Genomic DNA, 23,600 nt, shown 5'->3' with positions numbered 1-23,600 from the left:
CAAAATACAGGGATGTGCCAATTTAATTAATTTGAAAACGAACATCAAGGAGCGAGGATTAGATGGTGAAAATGTAAGTACCAAATGTACTTTCGATGGCGTGCCATAACTGCAAAATTAATTTGCAATGCCGTGACATAACACTTATTTAAATGGATCATTTTCCACTGAGTAATAAGTCATTTGTTGTATAATAATAATCCAAGATGAACTTGTAAGTACATGTACTTCTGCATTTTGTCAACTGGTGTCACTGTTCAGTTTTCAGGAAGAGATGGCGCACTCTTGGAAGGACTGAGTGCTATGTATTTCACTGGTAAATTATATTTGAGTGTAAATCATAAAAAAAACACGAATCGCATTTGTTGCCTGAATGACAAAAAAAATAATAATAATCTTGGGTGCAGAGCAAAGAAGAATTTGCAACAGGTTTGACAGTTTTAATGTAATGTGTAATGTGAAACTGCCACCCATTTCTAAATGAAAATCCAGTACTTCTGCATTTAATGATTAAATCACGGTAACAATATTACTTGTACCTTAAAGTTTCCAAGGGTTGGTTCCCATCACCGAGTCCATCTGTCCCCGGCCAGTGGCCACCACAGATGGCAAGCAGCATCCTGCATGCGGTCTCTGGACTGGAAAGTTGGAAGCTTGTTTCCTCTTTACTGTTAACCGTATGGTAGCTATGGGGCACAAATGACCAGTGAGCAATAAAAGGGTTGGTGGGGGGCACATGCAGATTTAATTCGTACTAAACATAACTTGATTATTGTCAATCAATTGAAACTTTGGTCTCGTAGCTGCTCCAGTCAACCAGGACTGGGCATGCTGGACCGCTGCTGCCTCCGCTGGACCTGGAAATAACCACACAGACAAAACACTGTTGCACTTGTTGAATGGTGATCCATAATATTCTGTCTTGGCAAAATAATTGATGCATGTTGAAGCCCCTTTGAGCCTCTATGTTTCACAAATGTCAGAATATAGGGTGATTTGCTGGCATTTACGTAATTTAACTAGTCAGGTCCGTTGTGCTAAGTTGTTCACTAAAAGACAGTAGCCTAAATATTGGAGGAGACAAATCCTCGGTACCCTTTAACACAAGGGGCAGACAGTCTGCCATGCCTGAGGAGATTAGCGGCACACAGCAGATGTTCCCCTTTGATTAACAATGGGGCCTGCCAGGGGTGAGCCTGGGCCCCCCGCCCCGCCCAAGGCCTCGCGTATTAACTTCAATCCCAGCAGAGTAATGCACATACAGTATGAGGTGTCCTAGGAATTAAGATTATGAAACAAAGTAATGCATGCTGTTCCTTTGACACAAATACAAAATTATTGGACAAACTTTGTTGCTGTATATCGCCCGTATGCAGATACTGCCATGTCAGCCTATATCACAACAGTGCAGTCGTATAATGCTTGTGGGTTGGATTGAAAAGTTTTGACAATTCAAAACCAGCATAAAACCAATCAACATTAAGTTACTATGCTGCACATCTCAGGCTCAACCCAACACTTACTACTTTATTGAAATCCAGACTAAAACCTTCGGTATTCTCCGGTTTTAAATTGCACATTAACCTTAATCTCCTGTCTCTTTTGCCTGTTTTTAGATTTCCGTTACTCATCAGGTTAGTCATTATTTTCTGACATACTGTACAGTAAGTGAACTGCAGCGTGGGACATGTTTTCACAGTTGGTGCTGTTTAAACCAAACCTTTATGGTGCACACATGCAAACTTTCAGCTTCAAAGTATGTATGCGCCATTATACTGTATAGTGCACACACGCACACACACACACACACACACACACACACACACACACACACACACACACACACACACACACACACACACACACACACACACACACACACACACACACACACACACACACACACACACACACACACATTCATAAATCTGTAATTACTTGTCATTACAGCAGCTCAGATCAGATCATTATGTCAGGGAGGGGAGATCGATGCGAATCTTTATGTCTACGTCTCACAAAATACGTCAGCTCTCTTCTTCCGGACGCCATATGGGATGGACTCAATGTATCTATCACCGGTTAAACAGTAAATAGTATGGTCAAAGTTTGGCTTTTTTTATTTTATTTTTTTAAATGAACGTCAGTAAACTTGAAACCCCGCTCCTTCCCCGGCGAGTGGTATCTCCCAGTGCGTGACGTCACAGCGTTATTAGGGGCTAACTCGGGCACCGCTGGAGCCGCCGAGCAGTCGTGTTTGACCGCGGGAGGCTGAGGCAGAGGCTGCTCCGCGTCCCGGCCGACGCGCGCCCCCCCCCCCCTCCGCCCCCTCGACCCCATTATTGTCCAAGAAACTATCTCAACATGGGCAACCGAAACTAACTGAAACCGGACCTCCGAAGGGATGCCCGCACCGGTGCTTGTGAGTGCTTTTAGTCGTGTTGCGGTTGTAGTTTTCTGTCTGGCCCGGTGCATTCAAACTCCCTGGGACGGAGCGTGTGGAGTGTGAGCCGAGCCTCGTACGTGTGTGTTTGATTCTCCGTGTGCCGCGGATGATGCGGCGTGGTTGTACTTACAACAACAACAACAACAACAACAGCAAAAAAAAGACGCGACTTAAAACTGTCTCCCGCGACTGAAGTCCTGTTCTGAAGTTGGTTAGCACTCTCTGTACTAGCTTAGCAAGTTCTCCCTCATGTGTTCCCAAGCCCCCTCCACTGTCTTTTGTCTTGGAACCATAAGGTCAGGTTTACTGGCCCTGCGAGGGGGTGCGAGGTAGGAAAACATTGTAAAATAATAATAATAAATACCACAAAACATGATTTACGCGTTTTCTCAGTCCACGCGCAAGACCTGGGGGATGATCGAATCCATATCCACTCTGTTTACAACCCCTGTGTACGTACAGAACTTGCTGTGTACAGTGCACGGTTTCCTGCTTCACATGTTGATGCCGACGTCTGTTTATTTACTTTGGCTGGTTGTGTCTTGTCCATTGACATGGTTTTCTATTTGGGATGTTGTTTATGTTCCATTTCGTGACTTTAATCAACCCTGTGGGTTGAGTACGGTGCCTATCTAATCTAATCCCGAAGGCAGAGCCCCAGTATATTTCTAACGGCAAATGGTGTCATGCTTAGTTGTGATGTGATGAATGAGTCTCTCTTTAAGGACAAGCTGCTAAGCGATCCATTAAGTCTCCGCAACATGTTTTTAATTAGATCCGACCCATTGCTCAAAAGCATGTTTCCCTAGACAATGGCTGATGACTGGTCTGAATCTGTACTTGCAGTCACACACTGCATACCGATTAAACTGCTTATTATACTTATTTCGAGCATGGTTGGTCAGTGTTGCACCGACGTTTTTATCAGAACAGTGCTTCTCAACCGTTTTCGTATCGAGGACCTTGAATTTGACAGTAATTATAGACCATGGACCCAATTTCACAAGATTTTGGTCTCTGGGAGCCCAATCTGAGAAGTTTTAATTTTTTTATTATCAGTTATGATTTAGTAAGTAAAATAGATAGTAGTGAAGCTATGGTCAGGACATTCATTATTGTACATTCTCTTCTGGTGCTGACATCTTATCAATAAAATAAAAGTGAAGTTTAACTATTAATTATTTTGCTGGTGAACCTCTTAAAGGGCCCCTTGGGGGTCCCCCGACTTCATGTTGAGAACCACTGGTTTGGAAGCGCTTTCCCTCAGCCTCTTATGCCCGATGATACCCGATGCAGCTGTATTTGACGTTGTAATTGGGATGTTTTTTCTTCCCTCCTTCAGTCCCTTTGATTCTGGTATGTTACAGTTGGTGCCATTGCGGCGGATTGTTGCCTTATCTCAATTTACCTTCATCCTCAGGTATGAAGACAGGCTTGGCTGACAAGCAATCCAACTTAATCAGTATTTTAAGGACTCGGGTCAGAACGCACAACTTGTTAAACTTGAACCCTTTTCTGTCTAGCCTCCCATGGTTCGGATCATACGTTCCCATGTTCACATGCAACTCATGACAGGACCTCCTTCCTAATCTGAAAATAAACATGCTTCTTCCAGTGGCCTCAAGAAAAGCCCTGTTCTGAGCGGTCTTGCTGTCACACAGGTGTTGCTGACTTAGATATCCTGTAAAGAACTTTTGTCATCGGTAGTTTTTGGCTTTTTCCTTGAGTTCAAAATCCTGTTTGCTCTGTAGCCTGAGTGCAACATTCTGTGAGCTGTGGTCACACCAATTTGCTTGCCAAACTCATTTCCCTTTCATGAGGGATTTTGGGGGGGGAAAGGGTTTAAGGGACTGTTTGTGCTCGTTACTTGGACTATCTCAGTTTTCAGGGCTTTTTTCTTTAGAAACTGAGAGACCTCCACCTGGAGTTGGCAAGCTTGTGTGCAAAAAACTGGTGAAGAAATTTTGTTTGAAGGGCAATTGGACTATGGAAACACTTGCCTGGAACTATGCACATATTTTGAGTTAAAATATGAGATCACCTGTTGCCTCAATGCAAAAAATTATGACTTTTGCCAAATTATATATCATCATATCAAGATGTTGTTCTTGTCTTTTACAAGTTCCTGTATCTCACTGTTCGGAATGCAGTGTGTGTGGGAGGGATCCTGCATATATGAGGGAAAAGCGTTCAAATTTGATTGAACGGCTGCGTTTTGTTGAGATGACTTATTCCATTTTATAGGGATATCAAGATGCATTATGATACTATTTGTGTTATGGAAGTTGAGACAATATTTGCCAAATTGTGTTTGAGGCTTTATCAAACCTGTCACTCATGTAAAGTAGGCCTACATTGTTTCCCTCCACCTTGAGCTGATCTTCTGAAAGACATATTTGCAGATTTCAATGAATGTCGTTTTCTCGAGAGGTATGTACAGTGCAAGTGATTATGTATTAGATAATCAAACAGCAGGCCTACTTTAAAAAGTAGGCCTCGTTGGCTGCTATGCATTGCCTTGCTGGGCCTTTGTGTTTATGGTAAGTGGGCAGCTGCAGGCTTGTGAAAACATGGCTCTGCCCCAGGCCCTCAACCAAGCTGGGTTACCACCATTGAAGCCTTCACCCTGTAATGTGTTTTCATAAATTTATTTTCAGTTAGTCACCCATACAAAACCCAACACGGTGCCTGACCTTTTTTTTTGGCTCACTAATTGATGATAAGAACAAAGAGAGATTTTTGAGTTTCCGAACAATGCCTCCCATTTTTCACATTGAAGATGATGGTCTTTGTAAACTGGTTTCCTTTTTTTATCATTCTCTATCAACACCACCAGCCATCATGATGTGGCTCTAATGTGTACAATCCAGAACTTGACCTTCATCTAGTCACCAGACGTGACTAGATTCTAGAGCCAATGATTGGGGGGGGGGGGGCGACACAAATGCTTTCTCTTGGGAACCGAGGATTCTTTCCTGAAGCAACACGGTGATGAAGTGCAGAAAACAATCCCCCAGTAGATTTTTAGGTTGGGCTGACTCAGGTGCTCAACAGATGCTCAAGTTACAGAGGGGGCCACAATCCTTGGATTGTTCTGAGCAGGACGAGACATCATGCTGCCATGCAAGTAGGAATGCCACAGATGAAATATAAGTAAGCCACTTACACAAACTCAAAGTCCTGTGGTTGCATTTATTTAAAAAAGAGTTTCAAATTGAATGTATCAATAATAGAGACAAATCTTGAGTATTAAAGTTGAGCAAGGCATTGCTAACAGTTAGGGTAAAGTCTTTTTTTTTTTTTTTTTTGTAAATACATAACAAAACATTTTGCTTAAGAGTACCAGGCTTATGAAATGGGGCATAATAATGCCAAAAAATATTGTTTACCACTTGTTCTCCAAATGCCATAAGACGGATTAGTGTTGGCCCCGTCAGTCAGACTCAAAGCTGCCAGATCCTTGTATAATGTAGGCCTAACCCATGGGATTATAGTCTTGGCAATGTATAGAAGAGCTGCTCTAATTGGAAAATTGCATTTTAAAGCTTTCAGAGGTGACTACTCTTTGAAGCCTCTCAGCCTAGACATGACAACATAGAACCATGGGCTGACCATGCCTCTGGACATGGCCTCAACTAATTGCATTGTAAAGTTGTCTAATATAAACAGCGGCAAAATTCTTTAGAGTATGCCTACACAGTATGCGTCTTTATCAACTGCGGTTTCCTTTTTGTCATATCTAGCCTGTCCTAAGGCTAAGTGATATCCTGCTGTTGCAACATTTAACACCCAAAAGCAAATGATTGAAAGACTTGTGGTGAGTACAGAGGAAGTGTGGAGCCCCCCCCAACAAGTTTTTAAGATGGCAGTGGTGCAGCTGCATAGGAGGTTCACTGTCACTGGTAACTTCATGACTGTAAGTTATTCAGTCAACGTGATGTTTGCATAGAGTGGAGAGCCAGTTCTTGAGGAATGTCCCCTCTGTGCTCTTCTTTTGCTCAAAGAGTAGACGTTTCAGCTGTCATGATGACTGCCATCCTGGACCAGATGACCAGATATCGGCGCCCGGCCAGGGGGAGGGGTGTGTGTGGGGGGGGGGGGGGGTGGATGGTTCTCGCTCATTCCAGATAATGGAAGCACAGTTAGCAAGATAAATCTTTTGTAGGGGATATAACTGGGCACCTTGTGTGAACTGTGGCTTCCTCAGCTAACACGTCGGGTTTTAAATGGTTGTGCAGGCTGCAGAGGTTGTGCCTACTAGGCACTGGATACAGCGGGTTACAGTACGTTTGCTTTCCAATTTCATCCTCAATGTGAAGTCAATTTATCATTGCCAAGCTCCAACTCGAGTGCAAGCAAACACGTTTTCCATTCATAAACCTTCATAAATCACACCATTTTTTGAAGGTATTTTAAGGCTGAAAAAACTAGTCCAAGGTACTTTAAATTGAATGGTTTTATTTTTCCTGTAATGGCTCAATTGAGTGCTCTTACCTCATTCTAAACCTCACCTTCTTAAAGGGCATCAGATGAATGCACGCATCAGCTCTAGAATTGCCACCACCTATACTATAACCATAACTGATTTAATGAGCATTCTTCTGTGTTTGCTCATGTTGAGTGTCAGTACGGTAAAAATTGATTACAGGGGAAAACAGTTTCTCTTAACTGTGATTGATGCCTGTGTCCATCAAGTCATTAAGTCCTTAACAACTCTCTGCTCCAGGATGTCTCCAGTTCTCAGTGTCTTAGTAAACACATCATTATGGTTAATGTCACAAAAGGTGAAGTCTGACTTGAGCCATGACCTAGAATCGCTCTCATTTTTTTTTATTTTTTTTTTTGTAATTCACAAGCCATGAGTAGGCTCCGCAAGCCAGCCTTGAACTTTATTGCTTTTCTTGTAAAACTCTTCTTTCATCACGATACTTATGTTACTTTTTTCTCAACAGCAAGGGAAGGTGCGTAAAGTGCTAATCTTTTTAAAGCCAACATGATTTGCCTTTACTTAAACATATTCCTGCGCTTGTTGTGCCTTTTTATATCTGCAAGAGATGTTGCAGTGGCCCTTTTTCCCCCCCTTAGACAATCAATGGGAAATTAACCCATAACCAAATTAAACAGACATTTGGGTTTTTACCACAAGCATGACTATAAACATTGTAGAAGAGCAAGTTTAGGAGATTGATCAACAAAGTGGAACCCAATTAGTTCATTCAAGGAAGCTACTTTTAAGATAAATGGAACATGATTGACCTAAAACACCTGGAAAAATCAGATTATTTCATGGCAGCTCTCTGTGCATGTGGGAGTATACACATCTCAGAATGTGGTTGTTTGGCAATAAAATGTTTCCATGAGAACTGGGTTTATAGCGATTGGCCCTCAGATCGTATTTCAGCGATTTGTTTTTTCAGGCGACTCAAACTTTTCAGAGTTCCCGTGAACGTAGCATCACTTCCTGCGGTCTCTCGACCCAATACACACTTGGGATGCTTTCTAATCCACCCGAACCAGAGAGCCGTGTCCGCGTATTATAACGTCACACCAGAGAACGAGTCCACTAGTTTATCGATCACGGATGGCGATTTTGGGGGAGGAAAAAAAACAAACAAAAAAAACCCAACTTACATGGGAAGGCAAAAATACTTTGGCAGGCGTTATTACACCTGGGTGCCCCGCCCAAGTCAATTATGTGTGGGGAAACACCGCTGGCATTTCACTGGAAATGCTGTGACGTAACCCCTGGCAACCACCTGGCGATCAATCTCAAGTAGCCACGATTGGACGATATGAAAATAGAAACGATCAACCAACCCCGGTTAGAACGGCCCGTTACAACCGAACTTGGCTCTCACTTGTGTCATGGCTTTTTCTACGGGAAGGGCTGTGTCTGCTTTCCTTGTAGGTCGGTGAATGGAATTCATCGATTGCAGGCAAGAACCTTGCGCGGTTCAGCCTCATTAGGGTCTTGTGACGCTGCCTTGTTGTTGTTGCCCACCCACCCTCGTGGTACACGCACACCACCCCCCCACCCCCCGTTTGTCTCCTCATCGCCGCTTTGTTTCATCTTTTATTCATTTTCTGTTTATTTTTCATTCTTCTTCCTTGTGCCGCAATTGCGCCAAGTCACCGGCGACTTAAAACTTCTCAGACCTTAAAGGACCCATCACCGCCACGTCATGATTTTTATTTATTTTTATTTTTTTATTTTTTCCTCCTGTCTTCTCTTTCCCGTACCTGAGTCCGACCTGCACGGACGTTATCAAGAGGTAGTGAAGTCGATCGCCGCAGTGATCACAGATTTACATCTGTGGCTAATCAGCTATTTTTCTGTAAACTCTGCGGCACTAATATGAAGAGGGTTGTTTTGATAACCGCAAGGTCGCAGCTATTTCCAGCCAGCCCCTGAGGATTCAATTACACAACTTTGACTTTGCTCTGCTCCGTTCCAGCGCCGAACACTTTGAGGAAACTTGCTCTCCCTCCCAGATAGCGAATCAGATCTGCTAAATGGACGGTAGAGAACCAAAACAAGGTTTAGAGTTCCACTTTTTGGTGACGCGGCGGAGGGGAGGGGGGGAATGCGGAAGTGAAAAAGGCAGCGACGTTTGAAACTGTGGTACATGACGACTTGGGTTGCGCGGGCTCAAAGCAGAGTGTTTGTTTGGAATATTTGCACGCTCGCTTGAGAATTAAAGGATCTGGATGAGCCGCGGCCTTGTCTTGACTTTCCACTTTCTTAATCCTGCCCCCTCCCTCCTCCTCCTCCTCCTCCTCCTGCTGGCTGTTAAAGAACATTTTGCAAGCATGTTGGTTTTGAGAGGAAACTTCTAATGCTCAGGGGACTGAAAGGGATCGGTGTGAGAGGACCTTGTGAGAGTGTTGGGTTGAGTTTGCAACCAAAGTCATGAAGTGTTTTCAGAGCGTGCAAAGGAGAGCTTCCCACTCCTCAACGATCCGGCACATTGCCTAGAATCGTCCTCTTGCTCATACGCTAGGCAAATTGTTGGAAATGTACTGAGTGTGTGTGTGTGTGTGTGTGTGTGTGTGTGTGTGTGTGTGTGTGTGTGTGTGTGTGTGTGTGTGTGTGTGTGTGTGTGTGTGTGTGTGTGTGTGTGTGTGTGTGTGTGTGTGTTCTCCTGCCCAGGTTTGGACAGAGGAGTGAAACGCATTCCTGGAGGGGTTGAGGGACGCTGCGCATGTAAGAATTCGGCCCGCTCGCACCGTGCCAGTCGATATGGCGTCTGACCTTGTTCACCTGCACTGGAGTAGCCTGGGTCAAAGATGTGCGTTGCCATGGTGATCATTTACAAGAAAACACTGGAAAAGAAGGGTGTTGATGATGTAACATCCAAACGGACAAATTTGGGCCAGGTGAGTTTTTCCTGTTTTTTTTTTTTTTTTTTTTTTTGTTTGTTTGTTTTGTGTTTTTTTTGCTTTCCCCTCTTTATTTCCTCTTCTGTCTTTTGTCGGTGAGGTTTGATTACCTACTTGGATACATCATTGGCACCGGTCTTCCCCTGTGCTGATTAAGGAGTGGAACACAACAGGCGGCCTTTATATGTCAGGAAAAACTTGTTTGCCGCTCAAGTGTGTTCTATAGCCACATGTACTTTTCTATTTTGTCAAAGTTGGTGTGATTCCAGACAGGCTTTGATGGCATGGCATGGCGAGGCGCAGAAATCGACCTCACTTCCAAGTCAAACTCGAGGGGGGGAATCCAAAAGTGCCGCGGTATAAAATTCAAGACAAAGGCATTTTGAACACATTACACACTTGACAATAGGGCTATTTCTGTTTACAATCGACGATGATGGCAGCATGATGGCTCCCAGTTGGTTACAGGGCGTGTGTCGTCTGGCTCGGATCGAAAGCCGCCGCTGCCGTTCACGGACGTCACCGGCGATGTTGCGGCAGTGTAGGTGTGCGTTCCCGGTTGTTGTGTTCTATTGGACGTATTTTTCGGAACCTCTTGATCCGCGGCCGTCCGAGCGAGGCTTTCTCTAACCACGCCCGAGCTAAAATATCACATTAATGACCGTGTTGCGCTGTACGTCGTGATGTCGTCGTCAAACACTAGAGCAGCTGCAGACTCCACTGATAAAGTTTGGTGTAGAAACGTAAGCGTTCAAGTGACCGAAGTGTGACATTTCAAACTAAACACAAGTGTTGTTGTTCCATGTGCAAATGTCACTGGTATTTTACAGTAGAAGACATCTGCCATGCATCAGCATCTTCAGAGGGGGAAAAAGAAAAAAAACAAACAAACACCGGAACTGTTCTCACTGTGGGTGTAGGGACTGGGGAGGTGATTAATGACTCAAGGAGGATGATCGTTACTTGTGTTATAAAGTACCTTTTTGAGCAGCTTTCTATGAGTCAACTTAAATACTTTGGAGCCTGGTATGAAATGAGAAGAATCTCAAACCCTGACAAAAAAATGGAATGCTGCAAATATATGTATATTTGTTGTGCATTTCACAAGTCATTATTTATATATATATACACACACACACACACGGAAATGCGCACGCGTTCTATCCACGGGACAGCTCGAGTCACATCAAAAACAAATCCACTGGCGCATCATTTGTCACAAATTGCTCCCGACTCACAAATGGGCTGTTCGCAGTTGTAGTTTTGGCCTGCGTCGCACAACCGCGGAGCGATAACGGTGGTCTGCAAGAGTTGCCAATTTGAAGGAAAAGGAAACAATTTTACCTCCCTTATTTTAGTCCTTTTTGAGAGAATTCTACTTCCACAGGAATGTCTGTGCTTCTTTAGGCAGCTTGTGGTGGGGCTCCAGGCAAAAATGTACTTTGTGATTGTTGTCTGTATTATGTGTATGTGAGAGGGGGCTCAGATATAGTATTAATTGTATTGTGTCGATATTGTGATTTGCCCTTTGATTTGTTTGTCTTTCTTTTCTCCACATTAGTCTTAATTTAAGTTCATTGTATTATTTAAATTGATTATAAAAAAAAAAAAAAAAATCAATAGAGGACAACACGCTAATCTTTAGTCGTGGCCCTATTATAATCCTTACACTCCCAAGAAAAAATAGGATATGATCTTATCTTATGAACCTGGCAACGGTGATCACCATACGAGAACACACAGAGCAGGAAGCTTTTCCTTTCGCCAGTTCTGTTCACTCGGTTTGCCCTCTCCACGACGTGAAATGAAGTCGTCTTCAGGCAGAATCAGTCAGAGGCCTTTTTATAATGCAGAAGGCTCTCTCTGTGTCGGAGTGGCTGTATTTGCTCCCCAACGCGGGCGCGCGCGCGCACACACACACACACACACACACACACACACACACACACACACACACACACACACACACACACACACACACCAACCACCGTGTCACCTTCTTCGACACACTGACACACACTCAAGGCTCAGCCAGCCATGTATAAACAAAAGCCGGGGGATTTCCGAATCGTATTTGATTATGCACTGGCTGTACGGCACAGGTGTTCGACATTAGCGCTCCCTGGTCAAACTGCTGCTGGTTTGTTGCCGCGGCAAGCTGACTGTTCTCACCTTCTACATTTCCACAGTTCCGGGCGCAGACCATGAGCCAGGGGACCGCCCTCTTCTCTTGTGGATTGATGGGTAAGAGCTTATGAGTCGACCGTTTCTATGAACCGGTCTCCATTATCCACCCCCACACATACCCTGCATTCTCACATTACGGCTGTTTTTCTGGCACAACCGTTGTCACCAGACGCTCACCCCATCCCCAAACTGTGTACAAGCAGTAATTACATGCTTATGACATCCCTCAACAGCTTGTGGAGGCGGGAGAGTCAGGACGTTTTGTTTGGGGTTGTTTTTTTTTTTTTTCTTTTTTCCCCTCCTTCTTTGTGACAGCCATGGTTGACAGGGGTGGCGGTGCATTGTCACCTTTCAGAGGGATGATTGAGACGCAGGCGGGCGGCCCCGGCTGTGCCGCATCTGGTCCCCAGCCACGCACCATTATGGCAACCATGTGCAACAGGTGTTGGGGGGAGAGAGAGAGAGAGAGAGAGAGAGAGAGAGAGAGAGAGAGAGAGAGAGAGAGAGAGAGAGAGAGAGAGAGAGAGAGAGAGAGAGAGAGAGAGAGAATGAGAGAGAGAGAGAGAGAGAGAGAGAGAGAGAGAGAGAGAGAGAGAGAGAGAGAGAGAGAGAGAGAGAGAGAGAGAGAGAGAGAGAGAGAGAGACCAATTAAAGGAATAGTTAAACATTATTGATGATTATACTTATCTTCTACCTACCTGTGAGCAGCAGCAACTGTTAACCTCTGCGGAAGTTCCCGACAGGTGTCTTGGGAAAGCGCGCTGTTGAACTTTGACCTGCTTAAAGAATTTCAGTTTCATTTCCTTGACTCTGTCAGGGAAGCTCTGTCTTTCCTGCGTCCTCAGTTTTCGGCCAGAAGTGGGTCAGGCTTTCATACGTGAAAATGCTCCTCATACTGGCTTTAATTAACCATTTTTAAGCTGGGGAAACATGCTGCCAGCAGATTATTATACATGAATGCACTAGAAATTGAGAAACATAAGAAATAGTTTGTGATCGTTAGACTGATTTAATTTAATCTTATTAAGTATTTTATTTTTATAATTTTGCCCATTTTGAAAATAACTAATTGGGGAAATCTCTTTTCAGAGTAAATTGAGCTAAATGGAGTCTGTTGCGTTGTTGCAGAGACGAGCCGGTGGTGTGAGGTGGGCCGGGGCTGTGCCATGCAGCCGACACCGGCCGGGTCCAGTCTGGAGAGCCTCTGGGATGTTCTGCCCGAGGTGCACCAGAGTCCCGCCCGCTGGGGCCGGGATGCGGGCTCGACGTCCAGCGCCCTCACCGGCCTGCTGCAGGACCTCAGCCTGACGGAGACTACATCCTCCCCATCCACAGCTCCGCCCAGCAAGCGACAGTGCCGCTCCTTGTCCTGCTCGGACGAGCTGGGGAGCTGTCGCTCATCGTGGCGGCCGCAAGGCTCGCGGGTGTGGACGGCGGTAGAGAAGAGGCGCTGCCACAGCGGGGGCAGCGTGCAGCGTGGCGGCGTGGGACAGGTGGGCTTCCCGGCGGTGCAGCGCAGCTCCAGCTTCAGCCTGCCCGCACGCTGCAACACCCTAGAGCTGCCCTGCTTCACCCAGAACCTGCCCTGCCCCCCCTTCGCGGGCCTGACACCCCCCTCCGCCTCAGAGCCACCCCTCTACCTCTCACATGAACAGATCTGCCTCCCCGAGCCTCAGGGGTCCTCGCCCACCAGCTCCCCGGACTCCACCCCCGAGCTGGAGCGCCGCGGGGGCCAGGGGGGACTCGCCCGGAGCCGCTCGCAGCCGTGCGTCCTCAACGACAAGAAGGTCGGCATGAAGCGTAGGAGACCCGCCGACACACACAAACAGAGGCCTTCGCTGGACCTGGCCAAGATGACCCAGGTTGGTATCGGAAAAAGCCACGAGTTGTGACTGCGGATGACACAGGAATCAGATGACCTCTCGCAGCGGGAACGGGCTTTGTACAGTTTTCAATCAGGCCATTGTATACGGAGCACAAAGTAGACACTCATGGAGATGAATAAAAATCTATTGGTTCATTTCAAAGGGTTAGGAGTATGTGTCCTGTTAAGCATTTTCCAATGCCTGTTATACAGTTCCTTTGATCTATTTTAGGCCATGATTTAATGCTGCAACTTAGTATGTCATGTAATATATCACATTGCTATTTTAATGGACCTTTCCATTCCACATTTCAACTCTTATTTTCTGTGACATTTGAGCACTTAATGGAGCCCATCAATACCCTAGTTCCATATTACATAAATCGACCGTTTCTCCTTGGCCGAAAGCCCGTCTTCTGGCTTCTTCTGTCATGCTATTAACGCGCCCCTTCACACACTCATACATACCTTTCCCCAGAGGAAACCCCGTTTTATCAGGTACTGAAATTATTCTTTCTTGCAGGCCTATTCTGAGTCACATCTGCCCCAAGAGGGTGTGTATTTATGCACTGCCAATAATGCTTCCAGTAATGCAAGCCACCAGATAAACTGTTGCTGGAGTAACATTATCAACAACACGCTTAAGGTTATTTGAGGTCCTGAGCATAACAAAATTTGCTGTCATAATGATCCAACTCGATCCACGCACCAGTCCCAGTATTTAGAGTATTCTTCCCCTCCTCCCTCCCTGAAAGCGAACCGTGTTCCTACCATCGGTTTGTTATGGCTACACATCCTGCTATGAGTGTGTGTGCGCGCGCGCACACACACACACACACTGACACATATTTACGTGTCACAAGCACAATGACTGAGTCATACACGGTGGGCTGGGCCGTTGGCGTAATTCGCCCGGAGTTCAGCCGTGTCTCTACAACAGGGCTGCTGTGTTACAACAGGCAGACGCCACACACAACAGGGGAGGGGGGTCTGGTGAAAGGACCCTTTGGCGAGGCGACTAATATTTTTACAGCGCTACAGGCAGGGTTTCCACCAAGTATGTCAGCAGCAAATCACCCTTCCTGCTGTTCATCACAGATGCGTTTGTCACTTCGATAACGTTCCACGTTCCTTGTAGTCAGACTTCCCCCTCGACCCAGGTCGAGGGGGACGCCACGAGGCAGTGCTTTACTGCTGCCAATGGAGTCGCTGCATTTGCTGGCATTGATAGGATTTCCATTCCAGAATAATCTGGTTCTCATCTGGCCAGTGAAGCCATTGTGGGACACGTCTTTAAATTTTTTTTTTTTTTTTGGGGGGGGGGGGGGGTTGTTTTTGACCTAAGGTTTATTTTTTTCGATCAAAGTGAGTCAACCCGAGTGATGGGCATGGGAGTCTTTTTGAATTGATCCAGGATCGAGAGACTGCTTTAAGCCGTGCAAGTCGTGCCGCTGAGAGAACGTGGTCACGATGGCCTCTCCCGTGAACGGGAAGAACCTAATCTCACTTTCCTCTATTACGAAGTCACCCGTCTGTTCAAACAGTTTGTCATGCTGCTGAACTCCGAAGTGTCCTCTCATCCACTTCCATGACACTGTGACGCGCCGGTGAGATGCCTGCGGTGGTGTAATTTACCCAGGGAGAAAATGCTACCCTCTGCTTGGCTCGGTGACCGCCAGGAAGGAGAGCAGCTGTGGCAGAGATTATAGATCGCCCCGCAGGGGATGCGTATAAGGGTAAAGAGATATTGATTTCTGTGAATTTTGGCTCGGTGGATGGATCGCTGCCACGGCCAGGCCTTGCGAGCTATTGATAAGCTTGTATTGACAGCGAGTCAAGGTCATTATGGATGAGGACGCCTCGCCGCTCTCCTCTCCATTTCACCTTTAGGGCGGGGGCAAGAATTGGACACCTACAGCAATTTATAATGACTGTCGTTGTGGTGTTGTAGCGGTGAGACGATACTTTCGCAAAAATGGGGTACTGTCACCGCTACCCTGAGCTTGTAATGTGATATTAGGCGAAAAACTGCAAATTCTTACATCCTATTAATACCAGAAAAAATACTATTGGTCAGAAGACAGAGCATAGTGTGGACACTACTACTGAAATGTGACTGTGGACTTATTTTTTTATTCAGTGTTGTGTTAAGATCTTGGCCAGTCTGTAGAAATTGAGCACTTCAGTTAGTGGCGTGATACCCACATGGCGATAACGTACTGGCTTGGAGAGGGCGAAGGAAAACTGAAGCTTCGCCTTTGATCCGTTGTTTTTCCAATGGAGTCTTTCCAGACATGAGATGCAGCTGTTTGGTCAACTCTACCTACTAGCGAGAGTGCTTGGGTCCTCTGTAAGATGGCCTCCCAGTACCCACTGGCCCAGCTGTCGTGGCCCTTGACACGCCTGCAGTGGTGCTGGCACATGTGTATTGGCCGAAGGAATTTGCTGGCTTTCGCGGATGCATGTACGCATTGTGCAGTTGCCAGCAGCAGGCAGACACGGTGGATGGCTGACATGAATGATAACTGCATTCAGGGAATCTGGACGCTGCCTGTCTGGGTTCCTCTCCGTTTGCAAGGCCGTATTCCTCAAGCCACCAGTTGCTCCAGTATGTAAGGCAAACTAAATGTTTAACTGTTAAGTCTGTTATGTTATACTGGTTATTGCCTTGTGTTTTGTGGTTACACTTGGTGGCTTACTCCCAGTGAGGAATCCTATCAGTCTAGGATGGTTGGTTTTAGAAATTGTTTACTATGGCCTCTATACTATGAATACACTCTGATATGCTGGAGGGTTTGTGTTATATTTGGATATACAGACACTTAATCTGGCTTTATTCCATGACCTTGCAAACCTGTGTGGAAACAGCCAATGGAAAGCTATAGCACTAAAGATGGCTGTCACCCGTGTCCTTTGTGTTTGCCTTCCTCCTGTCAGGTCAGCTTTGCTCATAGTTTTTAAGGTTTCTTTTTTGAGCTGACCGTCAACTTAACCGTGCGTCTCTTTTATCCACAGAAACTTCGTAATTTTCACAGCCTTAGTTGTCCTGGGATCACGGGCGAAAACTGCTGCCAGTCGAGCCAGGCCCTCACCCTTCTCGGGAGCACCACGCCATGCGAGAGTGACTTCTTGTCCGTGAGCGAACGGGTCGCGGAGGACGACGCAACCAGGACCAAAGAGGGCGAGGTCACCAGGAGCGTGGGGATAGACCCCACCATTGAGGAGCTGGGTTGGATCTCCCCAGGCTGCAGTGACATGATGGCAGGGACAACAAATAGGAAAAACCATGAGGCCCTATGGGCGGGGCTTTGTAGCACCAGGAAGGACATGTATCAGCTGGGAGGCGAGCTTGACATTGAACAGATTGAGAGGAACTGAGCCAATCCATTGAACAGATTGAGAGGAACTGAGCCAATCGCGCCCCCCCCCCCCCCCCCCCCCCCCGCAAACTGGACTGTGAAAGTTGATCACCAAGTGGTACATTAGGTAAACCTTACTATTAAGTCTTAAAGGACAACGCAAGTGGATAGGTAATACCTTGGCTCCGGCCTTCACTTTGTCTTGCCGAGAGACAGCAGGAGCTTTGTGGAAGGGGAGGTTAAGAGGAGACTGTATTGTCAAACTATTGTGCCTGTTGAGTTGTTGTGACTGTCTCAGGAGCACAAGATTAAACGGGGAGGTCGCGGAGTGAAGGACCTGCTGCACAAGGGTTTGGAAGGGTTTCTCTGTTAGCCTGACTGCCTGTTATTGTACTAAGATATGGAGAGAATACACGACAGGTTAGTAAGAATTCACTGCACTAGGAATAGTGGATGTTTCTGACGTTCTTCAGTAGTACTTGGGTACATGATGGGGACACAGACTACTCTTGAGAGCTATTGTCAGTAGTCCCATTCACTCTCACTGATCCAATAAGCTGTACACACACACACAGAACCCACAAAATATATTGACAAGCTTAACTTTTCGCACAATAACATCGGACTGTTCTCCAAGAATCTATTTTCCTCTTTGTTAGAGAGAAACTTAGTAATGCTAATAGCGTTAATATTCTTCCTTTTTACAATTTGTAACTGCAAAGCTATGTAAAACATGATCAAATTTCTATTCAAATAAACACAGTTTTAAATGTGTCATTTGCGGTCATGTTATTCCAGTGTGTTTGCAATGAGTTCATGCAGAAAATCTGTATTGATGGAGCACATGCATCAGCTGCAATGTTATTGTTGAAGATGTCCTGAGTACAACAATGCAGCCTGACCCAATTCAGTAGCAGGACAAGGCTACCAGAGGACTAATAGTAGTACGGATACTGAAGAGCCTGTGTTTGTGTACTGAAGAGCAGAGCCAACAGGGAGGATGACAGCAGGCAGAGCTAGGAAGTCCATTCTCTTTTTTTTTTCGTATAAATTTTTTTAATGGCGGATGGAGTGGCAGAGTTGAGCGGCGGTTCACCCCAGAGACTGCTCTCCCTTCCCGGGCCTGGAAACAAAAGGGTATTTTTCTGAGGAATAGAGTGACGTGGGAGGCGGCTGTGAATGCGGCCCATGTGTGAGGGCTTCTGCTGCAGCCTGCGTGAACTCTAAGCCTTTTGCTGTGTCTTGAGTGCGTAGCTCTCTGTTTGCGTGTGGTTTGTCTTTTGTTTCTTTCTGACTCCCTAATGTGCGTAATGCTGGGGCGTCAGAACTCCTTGGCACAGTGGTTCACGCTTGCAACATTTAATTCTGCAAGGGGGGGGGGGCAAAAAAAGTTGCCTATGAGACAGAATAGTTGACTGACATTATATACCCCGGGCTCAACTACCACACAAAGCATACTTGAGGGCCAACGCTCCTAGAAAGGGCAATGTAATGGATTGGCTTATGCAGTCATCTGACTGTGTTAATGAGTTCAGTCTTCACACAGTCACTGCTCGCAGCCTGTACAAGCAGCATCTTTCCACTATGCACGCCTTGTCGCGGTAATGAGCTGTGACGGAAATGGGTAAACAGAACCCGTGTAAACGTGCAAGGCTGCAGTGAAAGAGAGAGAGAGAGACAGAGGGCCTCCGAACCTTTAATCACTGGAGGGACAAAAATGAAAGGAGGCTGTGTTCTGAGAGCAGATAGGAGCAGTGGGGTGGGGGTGGGGGCTCTGCTCTGCAGCGTGCCTGTCTGGGACCCCGACCAAGGGCCATCAAATGTAGCGCTGGTCAGCCTTTGCGTCATTGTTTTAGGTTAATCACGATGCACTCTGCCACATCAATGCTAATGTGCATCACACTCCATTTAGCTTTTACCAACAATGAAACAATGGTTATTTAAGGTGTTTTTCATAGATGGGAGACATCTCTCTGCTTCACCGGCATCGTGAATCCGTTCTGTTCAATAGTTTTCCCAATATAAATGGTTCAGTTTGGGAAAGCAGCAACATGGCCACACTCAGAGTGAGGTTGTCTATTGACCTTTGATAAGTTGCTCCGTCTGATAACGAAGCAAGATTTGATGACTTTTATTTCCCCTCAAAGTTTTCAATGTACTATTTGGCAGCATATCTCCCCGCAAACAAGCAAAAACAGCATGTGAAATGAAAAGGGATGAAGGCTGTTTTTTACACACGCACGCGCGCGCACACGCACACGCGTCTGGCAGCTCTCGTGGTTTGGATGAAAAGCACTTTGCCGGTGCTACCCAGCCACAAACCATCTCCAGTTGAGACAGCTTTAGATTCTATTTTTTTTTTCTTTCTTCTCTTTCCCTGAAGTGAAAGAGCTGCGTTGGCCGATTCTGTGCACAGAGTCAACATCTTGCTGGGTTTGAATGTGTTTTATCAAGAAAGCCTTCATTGCTTTGTTGGGAGGAAAAACAAAGTGTGATCAAACAAGAAGAAGATGATGTTCACTGGTGTCATGGGTCCGGCGGCATCGCACTGAACCCGGGGAGTAAGACGTGTCGAGGTCACACAAATCCACTCGCCTCAAACACACCAATGTGGTGGGGGTGGGGGTGGGGGTGGGGCAAAGACGCAAGCACCTTGTATTTTTTTTCTTTACTTTACAAAAGGCAACAGGACACCTCCCCGCGAGGGGGGCCCCGTCTAACACCATAACCGAGCCCTGGCCTGGGAACCGAAGGGGCCGGGAGATAATGCTGTGTCTCTTCTGTCTGCGACAGTTGGTATACACTGCATGGAGACATATGATGACCCAGTCAACCCTAAATTATACACACACGCTCAAGAATGACATCATAGGGTCACGCTTTGTGTCTTGCAAGCCAAAAATCCCGGGCTTCAGTGCTCAATTTTGCAGGGGTCACCTCCCTGGAGGGAGTGGGGAGTAAGGGGGCCTGATGCCTGCCTCCATGTTTCCAGAGTACAGAGTGCTCTCTGTACGAACTGCAGCTCGTCTCAGATTGCGTCCAGAGACACAGAGAGCGAAGGGGTGGATGGTCGGCTCCAGAAATTGCAATCCTCCCACACTTTAAAGTTTTGGTCAACGTGCTGCTGTCGGCACAGCTGCTTTGCAAAAGGGCGTGTGGAAGCGAGGAGGCCTCGTCATGGACCGCTGCTCCACAACACCAAAGGGAGGGGTTTGGAGGGGGACCATTAGCGGGTTGCCATCCAAACGAGCAGATTTCCACAGACAGAGGTGGAATGTGAGCCGCCGGCGTGCCAGCGCTGTCTGGTCAGCTGACCCACCATTTCCTGTCAAACAGGAAGCGCCCAAAAGAGCGGAGATGAAAGCTCAAGGTAGCACGCAGCTGGCAGTCGTTAAGGTGGGCGAACGCAGGTGCGCCACAAGCGCGGCAGTGTGCATGGCATGTAAGGCGAGCCAAACGCAAACAGATGACCTAAAAAACATGGGAGAATTTTGGCTCGGAGTAACAGTCTGTGTGTGTGTGTGTGTGTGTTTGTGTGTGTGTGTGTGTGTCTCTCTCTAATATGAAAGCCCCCTCGATTGACCTCGGAGGTCATTATTTATAGCATCTTGTAAGATTTATTTATTTATTTTCAACCCTGTATAAAAAAATAAAAATAAAATAAAAATACATACACACAGAGTCAATTACAGACTATGTTTATGAAAGTCGTATGGCTGGGAGCCGGGAGCAATCAGGGAGCTATTAAGAGAGACCCCCCCCCCCCACCCCCCGCAGGACACAAACACTGCAGGATTTTATGTCCCTGAGGCGCCAATAAAATATGGAAATGAGATCATCAGATTTTAAGTCCTGAGGTTAAATGGGGGAGCGGAGGAAAGGGAAAGGGTGGAGGATTCTCTCCGAGGCGGAGATGTGCTCGTGTTATTTCGAGATAAACAACTTGCCGAAGCATGCGCCCCTCCCCCGCCCCGATTCATTTCCAACTCGCTCGTCGATGACAAAGTCTCAGGGAGAAGTGTCGCCGGCGAATGGGGTTGGTTGCAGGAGTTCATCCGATGAAAGGAACTACTAAACAACCTCCCGGAACTGTGTGTACATCTGCAGAGACGTACCCCCCATTCACATCAACAAAGCTGTTAACTACAGTCAAGCCAGCGACACAAAACAAAGTACACAGGTTACACATTTAATGCGTCGCTCTCTCACTACAGAGAGCCCGGGGGAGTAAGACGCGGTTCAGCCCCGAGGTTCGATAGTGCGCTGGTTATCAATAGCGGCCGACAACAGGGCAGTGAAGTCATACATGTCCCGACTTGTCTGCTCAGAATGAGGTCATCCGTGTTGATTTGAGAGGTTGCCTCCAGACCGTGGCCACGGTGAAGTTACCAATTTGCTGCGCATATCGCTGTTTACGTGCCACCGGGCCTCGGGAGATATGTCGCCTGTAATTTGTAGCTTTGTGTGTGAAATAGGTGGCTGTCCCTGGAGCCCATCCAAAAATGCAGTTTGTCACCCAGCCTGCTCCAGGGTGTGTGTGTGTGTGTGTGTGTGTGTGTACGTCTGTTTGTGTGTCTGACACTGAACCCGCTCAACACGGTGAGAGCCGGCCGGGGAGGTAAGTGTGGCCTACACCCTGTGCACTAAAACAAACCTTTGACCTTATTCTGGTGAATGATTTCATAGTAGCGATATAGTAGCATAGTAGCGTTTCCATATAGCAGGACTGACACCATATATGCCATATGTTGTTTTTAGGAGTGCTGGATAACCTTGTGAGAAACAGCTGGAAAAGTTGCTTGAACATTAAAATGTATTTTTAACAATCAAAAAAAAAAAAAAAGAAGAATGGGAGTGGTGCTGTATGGTAACGGCTCCATTAAGAAACAAGCGTTTGGTAACAGTTTGCAGCATTTCATTAGGTTTAATTGCCCAATAACATTCATGTTTCTGTCAGCTAATGGTGAGCTGAACCAGAAAGACCTCAATAAATCACATGGCAATGTTCTTTTGTTCTTTGATGAATCCATTTGGTGCACGGAAACCTTGGGGGCAACCCGAGAATCGTTTGTTTTTCTGCCCCAATTCCATAGACCTCAACAGTCCAACTGGCATGGACCAAACCAATCAGTGAAACTTTTTGTCCACAACATTTTGTTTATTGAACTTTATTGGGAGCGATGTCAAGGGTATCCCCCCCCCCCCCCGCTTGTCGCTGAAAAATAAAATGCCGAGGCTTTCCAGCGATGTTAGTACATTTTTGACGCTATACCATTATGAAGAGCTGACTGTGTCTCCTTGTTCAGGAGGAGGAAACGTGAGCTCAAGAACGGCCATGAATCATGCCGTGCAGGGCTGCGCCTTTATCATCCCTCGGCCCCGCTCGCTTCCCCTTCCAAATGTTTTTTTGTTTCGGTCAAACAAAAGCCGCTCGGATACAAATTGCACCAAAACCGAGGTGCCGAGGCGACGTGTTCCCCAGTGCTTCAGAGGCCTTGAGACACTTTTAGGAAAACACCGTCACAATAGCAACCACTTTGCGAAACAGATGTAGAAATGTGTGAAACGGCTCATTGTTCTTTTCTTTCAACTCCTCGGCCGGAGTAAAGCACTTTGATAAAGGACCTCTCACTGGTTAACATGTTAACATTGTGCAGGCGCCACTGGATGATATTCACATTTTAAAAGGTTCCACAAAATTATCAATTACATATTATATTATATCAACATCTATTCAGATTAACTTCAAGGAGACATGATTGTCTATTGATGTATACCAATAGATGATTCCTGACTTAACAAAAATCTATATACCATTCCCTTTGGAGGGTCCACAAGCCTGCAAACAGGCCTCGGCAGGTTCTTGTAAATATTCGTTATGTATCAATCGACTGACAAAAAAATAGAATAGTACAGCACAGGGTTCTATACTACCTATGTGTAATGGCTTGAACTGTGTTTTACATTTTGCTTACTGTAGTGTTTGTCTTATCTTATTTGCATATACTACTCTAACATTCCTGAATGACCTATTGCCTGCCTGTTGGACCAAGCTGTTCAAAACATTTAGATTTACGAGCACAGACACTATTGGTCTAGGGTTAATTCAGCTGAGTCCCACTACGGCCTCCCGCTAGTTAAATTGAGTGTCGAGGGTTGAGGGTCTCTCGTACTTTGTGGCCACGACATCCAACCGTCCTGTCCCCTTAGAGTTTCCGCTGGTGGAGGATCATGTCCACAGCCCGGGCCAGGTCATCCACGGTGCCGTCGGCCGTCACCGCCGGGTGCTGCTCGTCACTGGGCCTATGGTAGAAGGAAAGAACCTCAGACTGAAGCAGATACTGTATTTAGGTATATAAACTGTAAG

The 23,600-nt window shown here is 46.2% G+C and overlaps 2 protein-coding genes across 3 annotated transcripts in view; one reads left to right on the top strand and one right to left on the bottom strand.

Annotated features, from left to right (window-relative positions):
* Window positions 1-731: 731 nt before the first annotated feature.
* Window positions 732-23,600, bottom strand: part of lhpp (phospholysine phosphohistidine inorganic pyrophosphate phosphatase) — a gene marked incomplete at its 5' end in the record, with an annotated part of 40,018 nt that continues 17,149 nt past the window's right edge. The window contains one exon of one of the 2 annotated variants that reach the window (XM_080021030.1): window positions 732-857. In XM_080021030.1, the coding sequence (XP_079877156.1) occupies window positions 776-857 (82 nt within the window). In that variant the 3' untranslated portion in view covers window positions 732-775. Of the gene's footprint in view, window positions 858-22,237; window positions 23,537-23,600 lie in introns of those variants that run through there. The other variant, XM_080021029.1, reaches the window with a different exon arrangement.
* On the top strand, window positions 2,335-17,253 carry fam53b (family with sequence similarity 53 member B). Its single transcript, XM_080021809.1, has 5 exons — window positions 2,335-2,419; window positions 9,594-9,820; window positions 12,013-12,067; window positions 13,139-13,872; window positions 16,890-17,253. Exons 2-5 carry the CDS (start codon window positions 9,731-9,733, stop codon window positions 17,250-17,252), a joined length of 1,242 nt encoding a protein of 413 aa, XP_079877935.1. The 5' UTR covers window positions 2,335-2,419; window positions 9,594-9,730; the 3' UTR covers window position 17,253.

The sequence above is a fragment of the Zeus faber genome, assembly GCF_960531495.2.
Source record: "Zeus faber genome assembly, chromosome: 20".
In the NCBI taxonomy this organism is placed as follows: domain Eukaryota; kingdom Metazoa; phylum Chordata; class Actinopteri; order Zeiformes; family Zeidae; genus Zeus; species Zeus faber.
Note: the sequence above shows the minus strand (reverse complement) of the source record. Positions and strands in the feature narration are given on the sequence as shown.

What these genes read in the sequence shown, in the direction of transcription:
- fam53b (XM_080021809.1), top strand. Translation starts at nt 9,731, where the DNA reads ATGTGCGTTGCCATGGTGATCATTTACAAGAAAACACTGGAAAAGAAG. An exon ending in CTTCTCTTGTGGATTGATGG is followed by an intron (nt 12,068 to 13,138) that starts GTAAGAGCTTAT and finishes GCGTTGTTGCAG; the next exon opens with AGACGAGCCGGTGGTGTGAG. An exon ending in ACCTGGCCAAGATGACCCAG is followed by an intron (nt 13,873 to 16,889) that starts GTTGGTATCGGA and finishes TTTTATCCACAG; the next exon opens with AAACTTCGTAATTTTCACAG.